The sequence below is a fragment of the Sitophilus oryzae genome, unplaced genomic scaffold (assembly GCF_002938485.1).
Source record: "Sitophilus oryzae breed Bouriz unplaced genomic scaffold, Soryzae_2.0 scaffold_1297_pilon_pilon, whole genome shotgun sequence".
NCBI classification, from domain to species: domain Eukaryota; kingdom Metazoa; phylum Arthropoda; class Insecta; order Coleoptera; family Curculionidae; genus Sitophilus; species Sitophilus oryzae.
This window is the reverse complement of record NW_022145945.1, coordinates 3783685-3803662: the sequence shown is the minus strand read 5'-3', so window position 1 is coordinate 3803662 and position 19978 is coordinate 3783685. Positions and strand designations below refer to the sequence as shown.

The window sequence follows — 19978 nt, the reverse complement described above, 5'->3', positions numbered from 1 at the left end:
AACAAATTATTACTGTTATTATTATTTTTATTAAACCAGTCTTTGCTTAAAAACATTAAAAATCATTTTCCTAAATCCAAAATATTTTATTATCTAACCTAACCTAACCTAACCTAACCTAACAACAGAATATTAATAAAAAAAATGCAAAATATTTATACATACTATCGCTAACTAACTAAAGCCAAACAATAATATTCTTTGCTAATATCAACTAATACCAATATATGGCAACAGCGCCCTTCATAATGTATTTTCTGTGTAAATACTAGCACCTCAATAAAAAAAAATAATGTGTCCTTATCTTTATATGACTCCGCAAAAAATCAAAGATGCCGGCTTCTTTCATAGCATTGCCACCGACCGCTGTCGGGTTTCTCGGAAAGGAACCTACGTCGCCGGGCGACAACTAAAATCCAGTTAATATTTTATTATAATCGATCCTGACGAATAAATGAATTTGATAAATGAATGAATTTTATAAATGAATGGTTTTTACTACCGAATTACTAGAATACAATATTTCAAGGCAGATGACGCATCTATTCGATATAATTTTTATTCGAATAGTTTTCAACGAATGTTTTTTTACTAGCTATCGAATTATTCGAATGAACTGCACTACTACTTTAAACTTTAAATTACTGTTTGATAATTATTGTGCTTATTTTATAATTTTGCATTTTACAAAATATGACTTGGTGTAAGGATACTTGTATCTATTAACATGCAATAAATGATTTGATTTGATTTGATTTGATTTGGAAATACGTGCAGCTTTTAATGTGCATGTGCAAAGTAAGATCCTCGAGAAAGACAAACCTGTTCAACGTTTCATAAGTGCAATAAAGAAGGGGATGAAAAGGGCATGTCGTGATGTTGGAGACATATTTTTTAATGCTAAACTTATGGCGTTGATTTATCCACGTAAGTATATGTATATGATCTAGGCAAAAAAAGTGAGTTTGACAGCAACAATCAAATTTTAATTTTGACATTGATAGATGTCCGTCAGAAAAATTATAACCCCAAATCAAATGACAATGACAATAATTATTAAGAAGAATATGCAGTAATTTACGAAATGCCGTAATGATGTCACCAATCTCTTTTATCTGGTTGGTTAGGTTGTTGATTGAGAGAGTTTGACAATATATGACGTGACGTTGCCGATGACTGAACATTCTATAGCTTTACTTAAAATACTTAATTTAGTCAGTCAGTAGTTAATATCCTTAAGTCGGTGAATTTTTAGTTTTTCTGTTCCAGAATAATTCCGAAATGTTTTAAAAGAAGAAATTTTAATAATTTTACTGTTTTTTATCCATCTTGATATTTTCCCCTTTTTAAGTACGACAATATTGTTCAAATATTTATTTTATTAACATAAGCGATCGTAAACTTTCCGAAAAACCAAAATGACTAAAATATCCTGGGTTTGTTGTTCCACAACTTCGACACTAACAAATTCCTAGCGTCTAAAGCCATTAGCCGTTTCCTGTTGCCCAACAACGCTGGTCCTACCCTGTAGTTATCTCGATTAATGACCATAGATACGGCTCTGACCTAGTTTTTCGTTCTCTCTACAAAGACCTATTTTTCATTTTATTGTGTGGAAATAGAACTAGAAAAATAATAAAAAAAACGAGTACATACTATATTAATTTGATGAATTTGTCGTGCGTTCAATTTGAAAGAGTTGACTTTTATTAATGATGTGTTGGTTTGGAAAATGTAACAAGTTCTTGATAAATAGCGTGATACAGTACAAAAAAGATATAAATATAAACCATAAATTAATTAACTTATTTTGGAGCTTTCAATTCTTTTTTGAGTTTTACAGAGTGAGTCAGAAATAAGTGCAAATATTTTCAGGATTGGTAGATCTCGATAAAAGAATAACATAATTTTCTTTTACCAGACCATGTGCGGTAAAACAGCACAACAAAAATTGGTCTGAAGCTTGGGATGTTGAATATAATGGAAGAAGTGGAAGATTGTTACTATATATAACAAGTCAATTTTTAATTTAGAGAAAAGAAAGTTGGATATTTTATCATCATAATCATTATTCAACCATTTCCAATTATGATGTAGCCTCCATATTTAGATACTCTCTTTGTAGTTGGGCCCATTGTTGTATACTGATGGCTATGCGGGCCCAAGTCATCCCCGCTAATTTCCTAATATCATGGTCCCATCTCAGGTTTGGTCTACTTCTAGGTCTCTAAATTCCTCGTGGGTACCCATGCTGTAATTTTTCTGGTCTATCTGTTACTTCTCGCCAGGTGTTCTGCCCATTTCCACTTGAGGGATTTGATTCTGTGGATGACATCTATTACCTGGTCTTTTGTCGTATCCACTTTATTATTTTATGATCTATCTTGGTTATTCCCAGCATATTTCGTTCCATTGAGCGTTGTGCGACCTGCAGTTTATTTATAATGCTTTGTTTTAAGTGTCCAGATTTCGCATACATAGATCATGACTGGTAGTACACATTGGTCTAATGTTTTCTTCTTTAGATAGAGTGGCATTATAGATTTGAATATGATTGAGTTTATTCTATAAGTATTCCAAGATAACTTAATTCTTCCGTTGATTTCTGGTAGTAGAGATTCTGAGCTGTGCATTAGTTGTCTCAAATATATTTGAGTCCCCTAAATGCAAAACTCGGTATTTGACGAAATTTTGAAAAGCGGGATTTTCGCGCCATTCCCTTGCTTATCATAACATGCACCTTATCTGCTAGTTAGTAAGTTGCTAAACTGTATATCTGTATGTTAAAAATACATTTGAAAACAAAGCTTAAATGCAAAACTCTGTATTTGCTCTCACTTGTCAGATGCATAACTGTGTAAATGCAATTGGCCAATGGCGTTGCGCCTTATGTGGTCGCGTGATTAAGTGCACGTAGGCATGTTATGCATTATTAGCTTTTTTTCGTTTTCCTGTTATTACCGATTCTGAACCGTCCTAGAATGGTGATGCGTATGCGCAGAAGGAAATATGAAGACATTATTTCATTTGCGCATGCGCTGGAGAGTTCTAGGACGATTCAGAATCGATAATAATAGGAAAACGAACAGACCTATTATTTTATCTGGATTTGCTAAAGGGCAGTAGTAATAATTACCATCGCTCGTGTTTGCCATTGTTCGTTAAAATAAAAATTTGTGAAATTGGCAAAGGTAGAAAACGAACAGTAAACAGAGAGATGAAGATGGCTTAATTATTATGGAAGAAGAAAATCCAGAACTTAAGCTCAGAATCTAAGCCCTTGTTGTTTGAAACCTGTTTCCTAAAGTGCCTAAGAACCTGCATGTTTTTTAGTTTAGAAAAGTTTCTTTTTTCGGTTCTTGTTTGTAAGGATTATTATTATTATTATTCCAAGGACTTGGAATTTGAAAGTTTGCTTTTCAAAGTACGCACCTGTTTTGTTTAGTTAGTTAGAAAATATTTTCTGTGTTAAAATATTTTTTTATATTATTATGTCTAATAAATAATGTTTTAGCACTACTTTGTGCCTTCAATTTAAAGAAAATGGGTTTAATCTGAAAGTAATTTTTAAATTCCACAAGTATATATTTATGGGTATGGGCAGTTTTGAGTAGCAAACTGGGTATTTTCAAAACACAGGTGCAAAACTCGGTATTTTAATTTTAAAAGTTAGTTTTTTTGGTTTTTGGTAGGATTTCAAATTAAAAAGAATAGTAGTTTTAAATCGATATGACTAGAGTTAACTAAAACCAAGATTTAAAACAAATCTATATGTATTTTAATAAGTGACAAATTTTTTGGTTTCCTGAACATTTGCGTGACTAGCAAATACCGAGTTTTGCATTTAGGGGACTCATTTATTCTACCAAACCAAACCAGCTCTATATGTAAGCTTACTATATGTATTATACTCTAAGCTTACTATATGTATTCTAGTATTATATATTTAAATAAAAAGACAGATATAGAAAAACTTTTTTTTTAATTGGGTCCATTATTCGTTGGATTCAAACTCTTTTATGCCATCAATGAAAGAAAAAAACGATTCGTAATAATTCAAGATAATCTGTAGATTTTTCTAAGAATCTACACATTTTTCTACGCGGAGTGGTTCGCTCATCGGACCGTCAATTTAAGTTTTTTTATGTCGAAAACAGCCAACATTAAAAATTCAAGGTTATACGCGAACTTTGCCGGTACGACCGTCTGAATCCTGTGATATGTATACGAAATTGGGTTGGTTCCACTCAAATATTTGTTTAAGGCCATTATGAAACCAGAGGCGTATCATTTTTTCCTCCATTTTTAAACAATAATTGCTTTCTTACAATTTTTCCTTAATAAAAAACTCTTTTTTCTGACAGAGAACTGAACTTCTGACAAGAAACCAGAAGGTTTAGGTATAGAAACATGATATATCGTTGAAAAGCAATTTTATTTGTGTTTCGTTTTTTTTAAATAATATACATAGGGTTAAATTTAAAATAACAATGATTTGAACAATTTTATAACAAACGGAAATAAATAATTTTTTTAATCTCCATGTTTGATAGCCAATCGATTAATTTAGACAAAACAAATATGTCGATTTTTCTTAACAAAAAATCCAATTCCAAATTTCCTATTTCAATATGCCAAATTTATAATTTAACCAATGCTTGTTCAAAATCATGTTTTTGTCACAAATCATTTTACACACATGTTTTATTTTTAATCTCGAAAACTCAGATCTGAAAGTAGTTTCGAAAAATGTAATAATATAACAGGTTTCATTTAAAATAACAAAGATTTAAAAAAACAAATATGATACCACTTTTAGTATGAAGCGGCAACACTGTAATGCGGAAAATAATTTAGACAGATGGAGCAAGCGCCTTTATGCAAAAATCCAAATTTAAAAAAAAATTCCATCGTCATAAACGGCTATCGTAGCATGGCGATTTTTAGTGGCTATTTAAGTTGGATATCTCTGTATATACAAACTTGTACCAACTAAAAAAATACGGCATAGGTTATTGACATAAATATGACATTAATGTAGGTCAAGTTAAGCAAAGCAGTCGCAGAATATTAATGTGTTTACATAAATATTATTAAATACGCAGTATTTCAGAATAATAATATTTTTTACACCAGAATACATTTCATTCGTTTTATATGTTACGCCTCTGGTAATGTGAGATACTCTTTCACACTGCTTTGTGTTTATAAAGCAGCTGTCTTGTATAATATGTATATAAGAAAACACATGGCAAAAAAGGGACATACATCAAACATTTGCATTGTTTTAAGTTGATCTTTATTTTTTTTTGTGGGAAGAATCATTATGGTGGTTGGTTTTAATAGTTTTTGACAAATTTAAAAGTTAAGTTACTTAAAAATATTTTAGAAATAAGGCTTTCTATACTGCAATAATATATTCATAATCAATCATTGATTACAGAACCTAGTTTCAGTTTTTTGAGATATTTATTTATATTTCTGTGTTTTCTACAATATTGCATTTAACTAGTAAATTTTATAGGTATATGGAAGTTTTCTAATTTTCAATCTATTTTTTTATTATATCTACTGTACTGATTACAGAGTCTTACAAAACTTCATCAGAGTGGGAGCATGAACTGAGCAGTATTTTAGCTGACCCGGAAACGTTGTTTTGCCCTATAAATTATTCCTAGGTTTATTCCCAGGTTTATTCCTAGGATTATTCCTAGGATTACTCCTAGGATTTTTCCTGAAATTATTCCTAGGATTATTTTAGTAGAAAAAATTACTAACTTATTGTCAGTGTGTAAATTTATATGAAAATAACACTGAAATAGTGCAAATATAATAATTGTGAAGGTTAATTTGACGATTGATACACAAACAATAATGGCCGAAAACTCTAGGGAGTGGGGAACGGCTGTTGTGTGAGAGAGATCTCATTCCTACACCGTGTTGTTGACTGTCTCTCAACTTTAGTAATTTGAGTGAGAATATGATGAACCTTGAATGATATATTAAAAAATTTTAAAATATTTTTATATTTAACTATTGAAATATATTAAAAAAATTATACCTCTTGCGCAAATGAATCTTAGTAGATCTTGCATCATAATTATTATTGTAAATAGCGTTAACCATCTTGTCCTCTCCTAATAGCTAAATTTACTTAATCACTATTTATAATTATATAAAAATATAATTTTTTAAATAAACATTTTTCTGTTTTCATGTATATCTCGTGGTTTTTCATGTAGGAGCGTCTTATTTTGACAATAACAATAAATCTTTTTATATATTATGTGCTAAATGAATATTTATATGTATTCGGGCATGTGAGTTGTGTGTCGGTACAGACTTTCTACTTTATTTGCATTTGGACTATCAAACAATAAGGTAAATTTTATTTATTTATTACCAAGTAATATAATAACCTGTCAGAGACGTAGTATGAAATGTATATACAGCGAATTTTTTAATACTATATATTAATATTTTATATACAGGGTGAGTCCTAAATAAGTGCAAATATTTTCAGAACTGGTAGATCTCGGTAAAAGAAATATATTTTCTCTTTACTGTTTATTAAATAAGTCCAAAATAACCGAGTTATTTCATTTTGAAATTAAAAAAAAAATGATTTTTTGCTTAAATTTTGAGAACCACTGAATTTTTCTGGGTTTTATTTCTTGTAAATTTAATCTACTATCTATGTTGCCATATTATCAAGAAATTAATGGGTTTCAACTCTAAACTAAAAACATTTCCAAACATTTTTTTCAAAAAATTCCAAATTAAAAAAAATCGCGAAAAAAAACTCATAATCATGTTTCTAGGGTCGAAATATTTGCACTTATTTAAGAGTCACCCTGTATATAAAATAATATATAATGTATTTTATATATTATTAGCCGACCATACCAGTAGGCTATTAAGATCGGCAAGAAAAAGTTTCGCCAAAAAAAAGGCACAAAAATACTGTGGTACCCAAGAATCTGGCCATTAGTTTGGCGGGGGTGGGGGGTTGGTAAGGGGGTATGAGAGGGGGTTAAAAATTTAAAAAAATCGTAACTCCAAAATTACAGTAGCTAGCGAAACGCGGTTTTCAATTTAAGAGTAGGAATAATATTTGCAACAAAATTTGTAATAATATCAAAATCAGTCAAACTCGCAGTTTTTGAGATAAAAAAAATTGGAAAAATTCATTTACTTTGAAACTAAAAGAACTGCCTACCAACTTTTTATTAACATATTTTAGTATTAATTTTTTTTATATTTATATTTTGTGACTATATTTTTAATATATTTCTCAATCTCTAGAATTTAGATTTAACCCAGATATTACTGAAACTTTTATTTTCATTTTTCCTTATAAAAATTTAGAGGCGTTTTAGATAAGCTATTTGAAACACTTTTTTCTTATAAATATTTTTATTTTAGATAAAAGATTTGAAGATAGTAGGTGTATGTTTAAACGGACGGTAGGAACTAGGACTACTTTTACAACTTAACCAAATCTAGATATACAATTTGATTTTACATTGAAATGACAACATAAAAGTAAACAAAATTGTAATAGACTTTTATTCTTTAGTGTGATAACTTAGGAAACAAATTTTTGGATGAAGTGCCACATCGCACTTTTCACAACGGAATGCTGCCTGTTTGTGACACACGGCACACCTGGTCTGCTTCTCTTGATAAATGACCAGATGGTCAAGCCTGTCGTATCTTGATTCTAGATGATTGTTCTTACTTTTCTTCGATGGGCCACGTTTTGTTGTTTTCTTAAAAGTTTCCAGCAATGCAGCAGCAATACATCTTCGAAAAGTCAAATGATCCATATTCCCGCCGTTGCGTTTATGAAGCTGCCAAGCGTTTTGTTCTGCCATATCTAGGCAATGAGCCAATAAACAAAAGTACCACTTTTTTCCTCTAATGGCGATCCGGTATAAGCTGATATTTTGATCAGCTCTGTCGACGCCTCCCATACTCTCGTTATATTTTTTGATCATATGAGGTTGGTCAATGTTGACATTTTTCTTCTTACTTTGGCAAAATCTTTTTACTGGCTGCGTAGGAAGGGGCGATGTGACATTTGACGCTATGGTAACAACATTGTTGTCATTCCATTTACAAACTATGACATTTGTGCTTTTCTCCAAAGAATATTCAAATGTACCACGGATTTCCTTTTTTATCAGCTTGGAATTTCTAAGTGGACAACTGGAAATTCTATTTTCCCTAAGGGTGCCCGTGCACTTCAACCCTCTTGCTGTTAGTTCACTTAGGAGTGGCAAGGAGGTAAAAAAATTATCACAAAATACGTGAAAAGGTGCGTTGGGCTGAATATCATTCGATTGCAGAACATCAGCGAACTGTAAAACAACGCTTGCTCCTAGACCCAACGGTCGGTATTTCTCAGGTAGTGGTGTTTTGGAACCTTGATAAGGTTCAAACCATTCGATGTAACCCTGCCTTGTGGTTCCTTGCCATAGTTTATAGCCCCAACGGATGGGTTTGCCCCGGATAAATTGTTTGGAGCCATGACCTCCATAGTAAGGAACCATAGACTCGTCTACACTATGACACTCTTCAAATGGTGCAAACAGCTGAAATTTTTTATTGATTAAATCAAATAATGGTCGCATCTTTGAAAATTTATCATTTTGATCCAAGGAGGTGTTATCATTTGTATGGATATTTTGCATAATATAGGTAAACCTATCTCTTGATATAGCAGAATACACCAATTTATTTCCAGCATCGTCGCTATTCTCCCAGTACATAGCCCTTCTAGGGAATTGATTGTAACCACTTAGAAGCAACACTCCTATAAAAGTCCTGACCTCATTTGCAGATATATCTCCTGCGTGATTATGCTGTGATGCATATAAATTTGAATAATCGGTTATCAAATTAACAACTTCATCGTCAATAAACAAAGAAAATATTTCTAGTGGCGACAGAGAGTTTTTCGGGCCATAATATTCTTTCCAGTCTGAAAAGTCAGGTTTTATATCTTCTTTTTTCCAAGTATATAAAGGTTTTTTCCTCATCTTGTTTGGCAATGCATGTTGCTGATTGGCAGGTAAATATGTTGCCAAGGGAAGTTCATCCTCGGAGTCATAGTGATTATCCTCAAACACCCCTGTAGGATTGCAAAGAGAGTCAGCATCTTCAGCCATTTTTAAACGTTTTACAGATGTTGATGGAATATCATCTCTGTTTTTATCACCTTCACATTCCCCGCCATCAGGGGACTGACGATCAAAAATTACTTCAGCATCAGCCATTAGCTGGCTCCCAGGAAGGTTATCTAAGATAACGGTATTTTCGTCGCCAGAATCCTCATCGGTGTTCCATCCATCTGGCGGAAAAACAGCAATTCCGTCAGGTATTTCTGTATCATCACTCAAATTTTGAATCTCTTCTATAATCTCATGCAGTTTTAGCGGCTTCTTCCACTTCCTGCAAACAAAAGAGCAATTTTTTATTTTTTTTACACACCCACACAGAGACACACACTACGGCGCAATTTTTTCGAATTTTTGGACGATTATAAACCTAGTGGTTGCGAAAAAAAATATTGTCTATTATAATACCTCTTTATGCTACCGCATGTTTAAACCAACACCACACTTTGAGGTTATGTTACCAATGAGAAAATAAAATTATTGGGTTAAATGATCCTAAATCAAAAACTATACTTCCAAACTAATGTAAATATAGGTATGTACAATAATTCATTATTATAATATTTCTAAAATTCTTACCTCCAATTATCCATGTTTTTACTCTTGGAAGTCACTAAATTTCACAAATTATTTCTGGCGCTCAAAACACGCTCTAATAACCACTCATTGGAAATCTGCTGAAGAAACATCAACAGGTTATTGTCTTGGTGGCGCCATCTACCAAAGGATATCCGAATCTTTATTTTACAAGAGTTTGTAAAGTGTATGTTTAAACGGACGGTAGGCTTATCTGGGCAATCTAATTAAGAAGACAGACTTCCTTGTCGAGGTCAAAGGCATTAATCTTTATCTTAGAAATAATTTCGCAGGTATTGAAATGTCGGAAACCATTATTTTGTTTGTTTAAACAATTCTTATTCGGACTTAAACAAAATAAAAAAACATTTGCAGATTTTTAAAATTCTAACACGGAAAAGGTTTTCACAAAATGTCTTATCTTTCTAGATTGAAATTTAAAATACGATTTTTAAGCGAGAATGTCAAAAGTTGACATATCATATGTTATTCATAGATAAAGGAAACAAGTTTAGATTGGAAAGTGCCCGTAAGGACAATGTAAACACTATTTGGCGCTATTTTTGCAACGGTCGCGACCTAAAGCTTTTGTTAATTTCGGAGTGGTTCGGCTTTTTCCGGAATTATGGCGCCAAATATTGTTTATTCAAATTTATTATTATTTTCTTTTAATTTTATAAATAAAATACAGTATGTTGAATATAAGGAACTTTATTTTATATAAGGACACGTATAAAATTCCTATGAAACATTGGAAACCGACGTTATGCCACGATGCACGATGGTTTTTGCGGTTCACAGTTCACAACATAGTTTTTTAGTTTTTAATGCCACTTTTTCATAATTATCACGGGTTTGAGTAAGTAAAATTTAAATTAAACTCACAAGATAGCAATAATTACTTTAAGAATGGACGCTTTAAACACTTTTCGGTATTTTTTCAATGAGGCCGGTTTAAATTTTGAAAGATTTTATAATTTTTTAAGATTCTGACTTTGACAAGAGAAAATTATTTCTTTTATTGTTTGCGCTTGTTCTTAGCAACCGCTAGAGCAACGCCAGATCGCGTACAACGGTCGCGACCCAAAACAATTATTATTATATACGACGGGCTTTCCAATCTAAATTTATTTCCTTTATCTATGATGCTATTCTATTGAGAGTGTCATTTCCTGTCGAATTAAGTAAAAAAATACTGAAGGTGCCATTTAAAAATCAAAAGTTGTAGCCCTTTCCGATGAAACAGGAAGTGACCGAAAACAATTGAGTACGTCAATCAATCCTAATTTATGTCATTATACTAACGTACCAAACTTCATTTATTTGAAAAATTAAAAAAGTTATAGGGATGAGCGACTTTTGAGAAAGACCCGGTATATTTTAAGTAAAACGGATTCAAAACTAGTGTATACACTGGAAGTTTAATATACCGTTTTTCTGTGCTGTGTTTAGTGAAGACGAAATGAAAAAAAAACATGGAATTTTACTACATATAAAAAATCTTTTGTAAAAATTTTAAAATTATTTTAGTAGGCTGGAAGTTATAATTAAACAGTAACTCCCACATCAATCAACATCTTGTGTATATGTACTAAACTGATGGAAGTATTTTCGTTACACGTACATATGTGTATTTGTATGTACATTCTTCAACAGATTTCATAACAGTTCACATACACAGCTACTAACAGTAAATATTTAGGAACTGAATATTTTTATGCTTCATGTATAAAATCAAACATAATTTTATGACTTTTTTGATCGAAAATCTAATTTGTGACTAAAATAAAATTATCGTAATAAACAGTTATCAGGGTGCAAAAAAATCCAAAAAATCGATTTTTTTTAATCAGTTTTTTTATTTTAATCGGATTATTTTTATTTTAATCAATTTTCTTTCCTAAATGGCTAAATCTTTGTAACTCTGCCCGATATTGACAATAATAGCATTCCTACGGCGGGTTGTCTTTTTTCCACATCAGTTACCGATATATTTTATTCTGTAAACTTTGCCGATGGCCCTATTTCCGAAAAAAAAATCGGCCGCTTTGATCAAAGCGATTTTTTTTGGAAATATGATGTTGATATGAAGATAATGACTGTCTAAAGTTGAGAATAAAATTAGTACCATCTAATGTTCAAAGTGCAAAGTACTTATTGCAGAACAAAATGTCGGTAGAAATTTGGAATAAACTAGAATATAAATTGGGGAAGGCGGAAGTTAGCTTGATCAACATTCAGCTGTTTCAAAAAAGGTATAAAACAGCCTTAACTCCAGCTTATCTTTTGACATTGATTAGTCCTCGGGAATAAAAATATAACCTGACATCAGAAGAACCTAGTCCTGCACTAGAGCTTGCGAATGAAATGTTTTCAAATACCGGATTTCTGGCACTTCGCAATTTCAAAATAAATCGCTGCCATTTAGAAGTGTATTCACACGGAATAACTTCAAAAATCGGTTCAATACTTTAATAGATGAATAGATATTAGGGATATGTGTTATATGTTAGATCTTTTACAATTATTTTTCGATCTGTTAAAGTATTTAAAGGTTACAACAGCAAGTGTAACTTAGGGTGGCTGCAACGACGTCCCGTAATCCTGCTGTTAAAACATAACAGCTGTTTTTTATATATAAAAATCAAATACGTTTAAAATAAAATATACGGAGGGTACCCCTTAAATTCCTGTCCCGATATTGAAGGATGGCTATAGAATTTCAATGCATTTCCTAAATAAGCCTATCCTTGTGTTGTAGGAGGTTTGACTAAACAAGGATGAACTTATGTCTTGAAACAATTAGACTCGATTTTCTGTCCTTCAATGCTGAGACGTAAATCCTCTCATTGCTCTTATGGCGAGGCCGTCGTATATTTTATTTAAACGTATTTGATAAAAACCAATTGATACGTTTTAACAGCAGGATTACGGGACGTCCTTGCAGCCACCCTTAACTGTACTTATCTGATGAATAGATAATATAGGGTATATTTGATATAGGAATACTTTTTAATAGCTTTATAGTAAAATAAAAACACTAAATCACCACAATACACCAAAACACTTTTACTTCACACTGGACGCGCGTTTCGATAACCATGTTAGCATAATCATCTGCTGATGATGCTAACATGGTTAGCGAAACGCGCGTCCAGTGTAGAAGTAAAAGTGTTTTGGTGTATTGTGGTGATTTAGTGTTTTTATTTTGCTGTGTATCACCAAAGGTTCCAACCCTCAACTGTAATAGCTTTATAGGAAATGTTTTGTATAATCTTTACAGTTATCTTTCGATTTATCATAAGTTTTTAAACAAGTTGATTTTTTTCATTTAAATCCATGATTAAAATAAAAAAAATCGTTCATTTAATCTTGATTTAAATCATTGCACCCTGACAAACAAAATATATTATTAATCTTCGTTAGTAAAAATTAAATCTCATAGTTTACACTGTTTACAGATGAGCTACAAACATACCATCTTACGAAACATAGGAAATCCCATGCAAATTTTAAACTATCCAAATATTGGCTCTCCTCTTTAGTTTACAGCGTAGTAGTAAATAGGGTTTTTATAGGTCTAGATATCCTGAACACACTTGTCAAATTTGAACAGTTTTGGACAACCCGATTTTAAGTAATCTAAGAAAAAAAACATCTATTTTTATATTAAAACAGAACAGGTAACAACTCAAATCCAGTAAAATGTTACATACCTTAAGTTGCCAGCCTATGATTTTATCATTATCAAATGTAATTTGTTGTGTATTCTTTCCAAACATGTAATGAAAGCGTTGTTTAATTCCAGTATTTAAAGTTTTGTTACGTCTTGACTTCATCTATCATGTTGAGCTAGAAAAAAATAAGCTGCAGGAGACCAGTCCAATAATATTATTTAAACTGGCCAATCTCTCAGCCATACTGAGTTACAAATAAATTAGAAAATACATCATCATCATTATCATTTAGCTTATTCCGTCCACTGCTGAACAAAAGCCTCCCTTAACTCTAGCCATTTCTTTCTATTTTGTGACACTTGAATCCAGTTTCCAGCCACTCTCTTAATATCATCTGTCTATCGACTAGGAGGTCGTCTTCTGCTTCTATAGGCCTCTTCTCTTAGCCACATGTCCTGCTCAATTTCATTTAAGATAAATAAACAACGCTTTATTGTATAAAAAGCCAAAATAGCTTCATCCACAAAGCATTTACACAACAAAAAAAAGCACAAAAAATATACAAATAATAAAAAAAAATATCATACAATACAAATCAACTCAAAAAAAATTGACGTCATTAAAATTACAAATAAAACATACATGGACATTGCAGAACACAGGCGTATCAATAAAATTTTACAAAAGGAAAATTGTAAATGGATAAAATCATGTAAGAGCTATAAAATATTAAATACTAGACCTTTAACCAGTGTGTGAGATGATAAAAATTTAAAATTTAAAAATTCTTCATGATTAAACATCAACAAAAAAGTCGTTTACCGCATATAGGGCTCTCTCCAGTAAGTATAATTTCAGAGCTTTGCAAAATGCGGGAAAGAATGAAAGTGACTTGATATTCAAAGGCAGATGATTGTACATTTTTTTGGCATTGTACAGTATTGAGCCCTTAAGTAGTTCTGAGCTCGGGGTTGGCAGATAAAGATCGTGCTCCGCATTCCTAAACGGATAGTTGTGAGATGGCCTTTCGGGAATAGCAGATATGTGCTTGCGGATTAAGCAAACGGATTCAAAAATTAATAAGGAAGGAGTTAGTATTTTAAATTTTTTAAAGAAATTCTGGCAGTGAGTTCTACTGTTCAGTCCCAATAAATATCGAACTGCTTTCTTTTGAAGTTTGAAAATACGATCAAATTTTGTCGCACAGCAAGTACCCCAGAATGGAAGGGCATAACAAAGATGCGACTTAAAAAGGGCATAATAGACCATTCTAGAGGTTGATAAGTTATGTTTCTTAGAAACTGATCTTAGCGCAAAACAGGCAGCGCTTAGTTTCTTTGATAAAGCTTCGATGTGCAAGTCCCATTTTAACGAGTTGTCTACAACAAGTCCTAAGAATTTCACAGAGTTCACGACGTCAATAGTGGTGTTATTAAGTACAAAAGGTTGTATATTACTTTTATATGATAACACTTTAGTTTTTGAAAGGTTGGGGCATAGGAGATTAGAATCGCACCGAGATTTAATGGTGCGTAAGTCACTGGATATAGTATTATATAGTGCTGTAACATCTGGACCTCTCCAAGTGAAACTAGTATCGTCCACAAAGAGGCAGATTTTACCGCTAATAGTAAAGATGTAAGACAGATATCACCACATTTCGTACTACTGTTCGATTTCGAAGATCGATCTCTAAGTGTAACTTCCAACATGGACCTTTCCATTTTCCGTTGCATGACCTATATGTATTCTGTGATGTTCTTTTTTGTCAAAGTAAGTGTTTCAGCTCCATACGTGAGGACAGGCAAGACACACTGGTTAAAGACCAAGAAAATACAATATGCGTACAAACCTTGTTTATATAAAAATTCATATACAAGGGTACAAATAAGGATATCCAAAACCATTTCGTATTGTTGCAATCCGTGTTTTATTGTGTTGAGGTTGGAACATATACCTATTGTCCTCCGTATTATTAAAATTTCGCATTAACACACACAGGTAATCTGATAAGTCGCAATGTAAATAAACAAAATCACCTAAATCCATTAACACACATTTTAAAACGACTTTATTATGTACGCCATTGAAAAGACAAAGAGAGGTATATAAAAAAGTGAAACAATATAAACGAAATTTACAAACAATTTGATCTCGGTTCAGATAATAAAATTTTATTTGTTTTCTGATTCATGCATGGCATTCGAATAAAATGGCGACCACTATTTCAAGCTGGCGATGTTGTGCTGAGCTGTAGCATCTCGGGATGTTCCCCAAATGGGCCTCAGATTTGGGTGCGATCGCGGTTTATACAGAGTGAGCCAATGGCCTGAAAAAAGCTCCATATCATATTTTCTGTATTTAATTTTTATTGTAATCTTTTTATAATTTTAAACGGGCAATGGTAGTGCTCATGCACAATTGATAAATATTTTCAATTCAAGCCTATACAGGGTGACAATTTGAAAACGAACAGTATTTAATATTACCTCTACCGATTATAGTATGAAAATTTGGCGAAATACGTCAATTTACATATCAAGGGGGACAATTTTTGAGGTATTTGTTGTCGTATTACTTTCAACCCTTTGACCCCCAGGGCACCTACCCCTAAAATTTTAAATGGCAACCCCTATTTCTTTTACCATTTTTGTTCTTCCTTATAAAATTTTCAAAAAAATAATGCAATTTATGCAGAATTCAATAAGAAACACAAAAATGGTAAAATAAATAGGGGTTGCTATTTAAAATTTTAGGGGTAGGTGCCCTGGTGGTCAAGGGGTTGAAAGTAACACGACAACAAATGCCTCAAAAATTGTCCCCCTCGATATGTAAATTGACGTATTTCGCCAAATTTTCATACTTTTATCGGTAGAGGTAATATTAAATACTGTTCGTTTTCAAATTGTCACCCTATATACACACACCGGAAAAGTCTAGGGATATTACAATTTTATCCAGCCATCATCAGTAATTTTATTATTTGCATTTCTGATATAATAAAATTAAAATAAACAAATAGTTTACAGGACGTATTGGAAATAAAAATGCGAAATTTACCGAATTTTTCAAATTTACCTTGATTTTTATTGAACTCAAAAAAATATACACATTTTTTTTTATTCTAAACTGTGAATTAAAAAAAAAGATAAAACCATTTTTACTTAATAAAGGGTATGGCCTCCTCTACTGTTCATTATAGCCCTACATCGTCTCTCCATGCTCCTGATCAGGTTGTCGATCTCTTCTTGAGGTACAGCCTGCCACGATGCATTCACGGCCCGAACCAGATCCCTACGAGTTTCACGAGGCATACCCATTCTCAAAATTCTTCTTTGGACCGCGTCCCATACGTGCTTGATGGGGTTGAGGTCAGGAGATTGTGCCGGCCAGGGTAAGATGTTTAATTGATGAGCATTGATAAACTCACTTACCGCACTTTGGCTGTACGACGCCGTGCATTGTCATGCATGAGAATGAAGTTTCTCCCAAATTCATTGGCATATGGTAGCACGACAGGCTCAAGAATTAAATCACGATATGTGATTCCTGTTAGAAACCTTTCAAGAAAACGAGATCGGTTTTTCGGCCTAACTGGACTCCTCCCCAGACCATAACTGTTCCACCTTGATAAGGGTGCACTTCCTGAACATGATCCAACCGAATAAAATTTCCCGGTCCTCTCCATACCCTAAGCCTTCTTGAATCCGGATGAATTCCAAAGCGTGACTCATCCGTGAAGAGAACATTGGTCCATTGTTCATTCGACCACTGTACATGATCTTGAGCCCACAAATATCGTACCTCTCGATTTCCTCTCATTAAGGGTTGAGCTTCTCAGGGGCGTCTGCTTCTTAAGTTGACCTCTCTTAATCTATTGCGAACAGTGTCAGGACTAACGGTTACATTATATGTTTCCTGGAGAACTAAACTAAGCTCTGGTGCTGTAAGAGTCGGTCGGCGTCGAGCATTTAATAGTAAAAAATGATCTTGCTGAGGGGTAGTAATGCGATGTCGCCCTGTGTGCCTTTCAGCAACATCACCACTTTCACGGTAGCGTGCACAAATCGCGATATTACACTTTGCGTTGTATTTAATGCTCTAGCTACGTCGATTTGGCACATTCCAGCTTTGAGCATACCCATGGCCCTTAGCATTTCGTCTCTGTTAAGATGTCTACGCTCCATAATGTCGTTTAATACTAAACAGAGTTATTTGAATGAGTTTTGGCTAGTTATCATAAAAACATAGCCAGTACAGGTTAAATTCGAACAATTGATGCTAGGTGCATTTTATACATTTGACAAAAAATGCACAAACACTTCTGCAAATATCCCAAATTTAGAAATAACTAGTGTGACTACTTCGTTTCAATCGAAGTAGAAAGAATCGGCCTACAAATATGTGGTTGTTTATTCAAAACATTTATTTTTAACTTTAATAAAATGATATCCCTAGATTTTTCCGGTGTGTGTACATACTATACCTATACATGCCATAATTTGCAATATTAATGGTATACAACATCTTTTAAAATTATAATATGTTGTACCTATAAAAAAAATCGTTATAACCAAAATAGCCCTATAGTTATGTCTCCGCTAGCACAATCGGTGCATGAAACTATGCTAGCTACCGTAGTTGAACTCATCTAAAAATTTTATTTGTTTGAATAATAAATTTTAATAGAAGTTGGACCTTCTGAAGATATCAAAATATTTACTTTTTTATTTTTATTTTTAGAATTTTCACAAATTGTACTTCCTAACACTTTTTGAAAAAATATAATAAAAAATCTTTCGTATACTCGCTATTTAAATTTGTCTATTTACAGGGTGTTTCAAAACAAATGCGAAAAACTTCAGGGGGTGATTCCTTGTTCAAAATAAAGGGTAGTTTGCTTCATAAACGTTGGGTCAAAAGTCAACCATTAGGGAGATATCGCGGTACAAAGATGGTGGAAAAATAATGTTCTTATTTTTTATCTTGAAAACGAAAAGAGATAGACTAATGAAATTTTATGGAAGCATTACTGTTATGAAAACACACTTTCAGGTAATTTTTTTACTTTTTTAAAATGAGTGGAAGGGGTTGAAATAAACTACCCCTATCATTCTTGTTAATGAAATTTAAAGAAAAATCTTATCAAACACATGCAAAAAAAATAATTTTGATAGTTTCGTTTGTTTAGAAACTTTTTTATCTCTTGTATTTTTTTTATAAAACTCTCCGATTTGAAATTAAAAAATAAAATGTAAAGCATTACATGTCAGGACTAAAAGTATTTTTAGATTAAGAATCTAGTGATAATAATGATAATAATAATAATCTAGATAATAACGTATTGCAGTAGAGTAATGTCAAATAAAACAATATTAGAAACTTCCTAAACAGTGACAGCGGCCGACTAGATTTTTTCCTAAAAAAATTACAGATGCTCACTAGATTCTTTATCTAAAAATGTTTTTTGTCCTGACATGTAATGCTTTACAATTTATTTTTTAATTTCAAATCGGTGAGTTTTATCAAAAAAACACAAGAGATAAAAAAGTTTCTAAATAAACTAACCTATCAAAATTAATATTTTTGCATGTGTTTGATAATATTTTTCTTTAAATTTCATTAACAAGAATGATAGGGGTAGTTTATTTCAACCCCTTCCACTCATTTTAAAAAAGTGAAAAATTACCAGAAAGTGTGTTTTCATAACAGTAATGCTTCCGTAAAATTTCATTAGTCTATCTCTTTTCGTTTTCAAGATAAAAAATAAAAACCTTATTTTTCCGCCATCTTTGTACCGCGATATCTCCCTAATGGTTGACTTTTGACCCAACGTTTATAAAGCAAACTACCCTTTATTTTGAACAAGGAATCACCCCCTGAAGTTTTTCGCATTTGTTTTGAAACACCTTGTATATTTGTAGGTATATGCCGGCTATTTACGATATTCTTCGATGGTGGCAGCACCGGCGGAGAATGTACCAAGCCTTATATTTTTAATTTTTACACTACAGTTGTGGGTAAATACTAAGGGTAAATACTCTAGTACAACATAAATTTAAGAAAAACTTTTATCAAACTTTTTAGACGGAAAATTTCGGTAAAAATTTTAGGTTTTATATTGCTGTTTTTTTTATATCGATTTTATCTAAAACAATTAAGATTCTAAACAGCTATTATTTTTTTAAATTTACTATCAAATTTGTAATAAATGTTTTTGTTTATTAATCCCAATAATAATAAACTCATTGATAAAGTAATCGTAAAATGTTTAAAAATAGGTATGATCGAAAATCGTTATCTTAGATTTTATTTGGCTGGTAAATGACACTTTCAAAAGTCAAAAAGCGCCGTCTGATTTGATTCTGTGACGATTTCTATTGATTCCCCCACGTTTGACGTATGGCAGTTAATAAATATATCTCGAATACTTTCCGATTATCTGAAGGATAAGATATGTAACTAAAGCTTATCTAAAATCCTCTGGATTTAGAAGTGGGTACACTTTTTGACGTTTATTGCTAAATAACTAATAAAAATTCG

General features: G+C 32.2%; 2 protein-coding genes across 3 annotated transcripts in view; one reads left to right on the top strand and one right to left on the bottom strand.

The window, feature by feature from the left end:
• The window catches only part of LOC115874590 (activating transcription factor 3), a 128986-nt gene that overhangs the window by 72503 nt on the left and 36505 nt on the right, over positions 1-19978 (top strand). The gene's annotated exons all lie outside the window — the stretch shown is intronic.
• LOC115874470 (piggyBac transposable element-derived protein 3-like) lies at positions 7569-9775 on the bottom strand. The gene is made up of 2 exons (XM_030889620.1): positions 9762-9775; positions 7569-9456 (listed from the first exon to the last, which is right to left on the bottom strand). Exons 1-2 carry the CDS (start codon positions 9773-9775, stop codon positions 7569-7571), a joined length of 1902 nt encoding a protein of 633 aa, XP_030745480.1.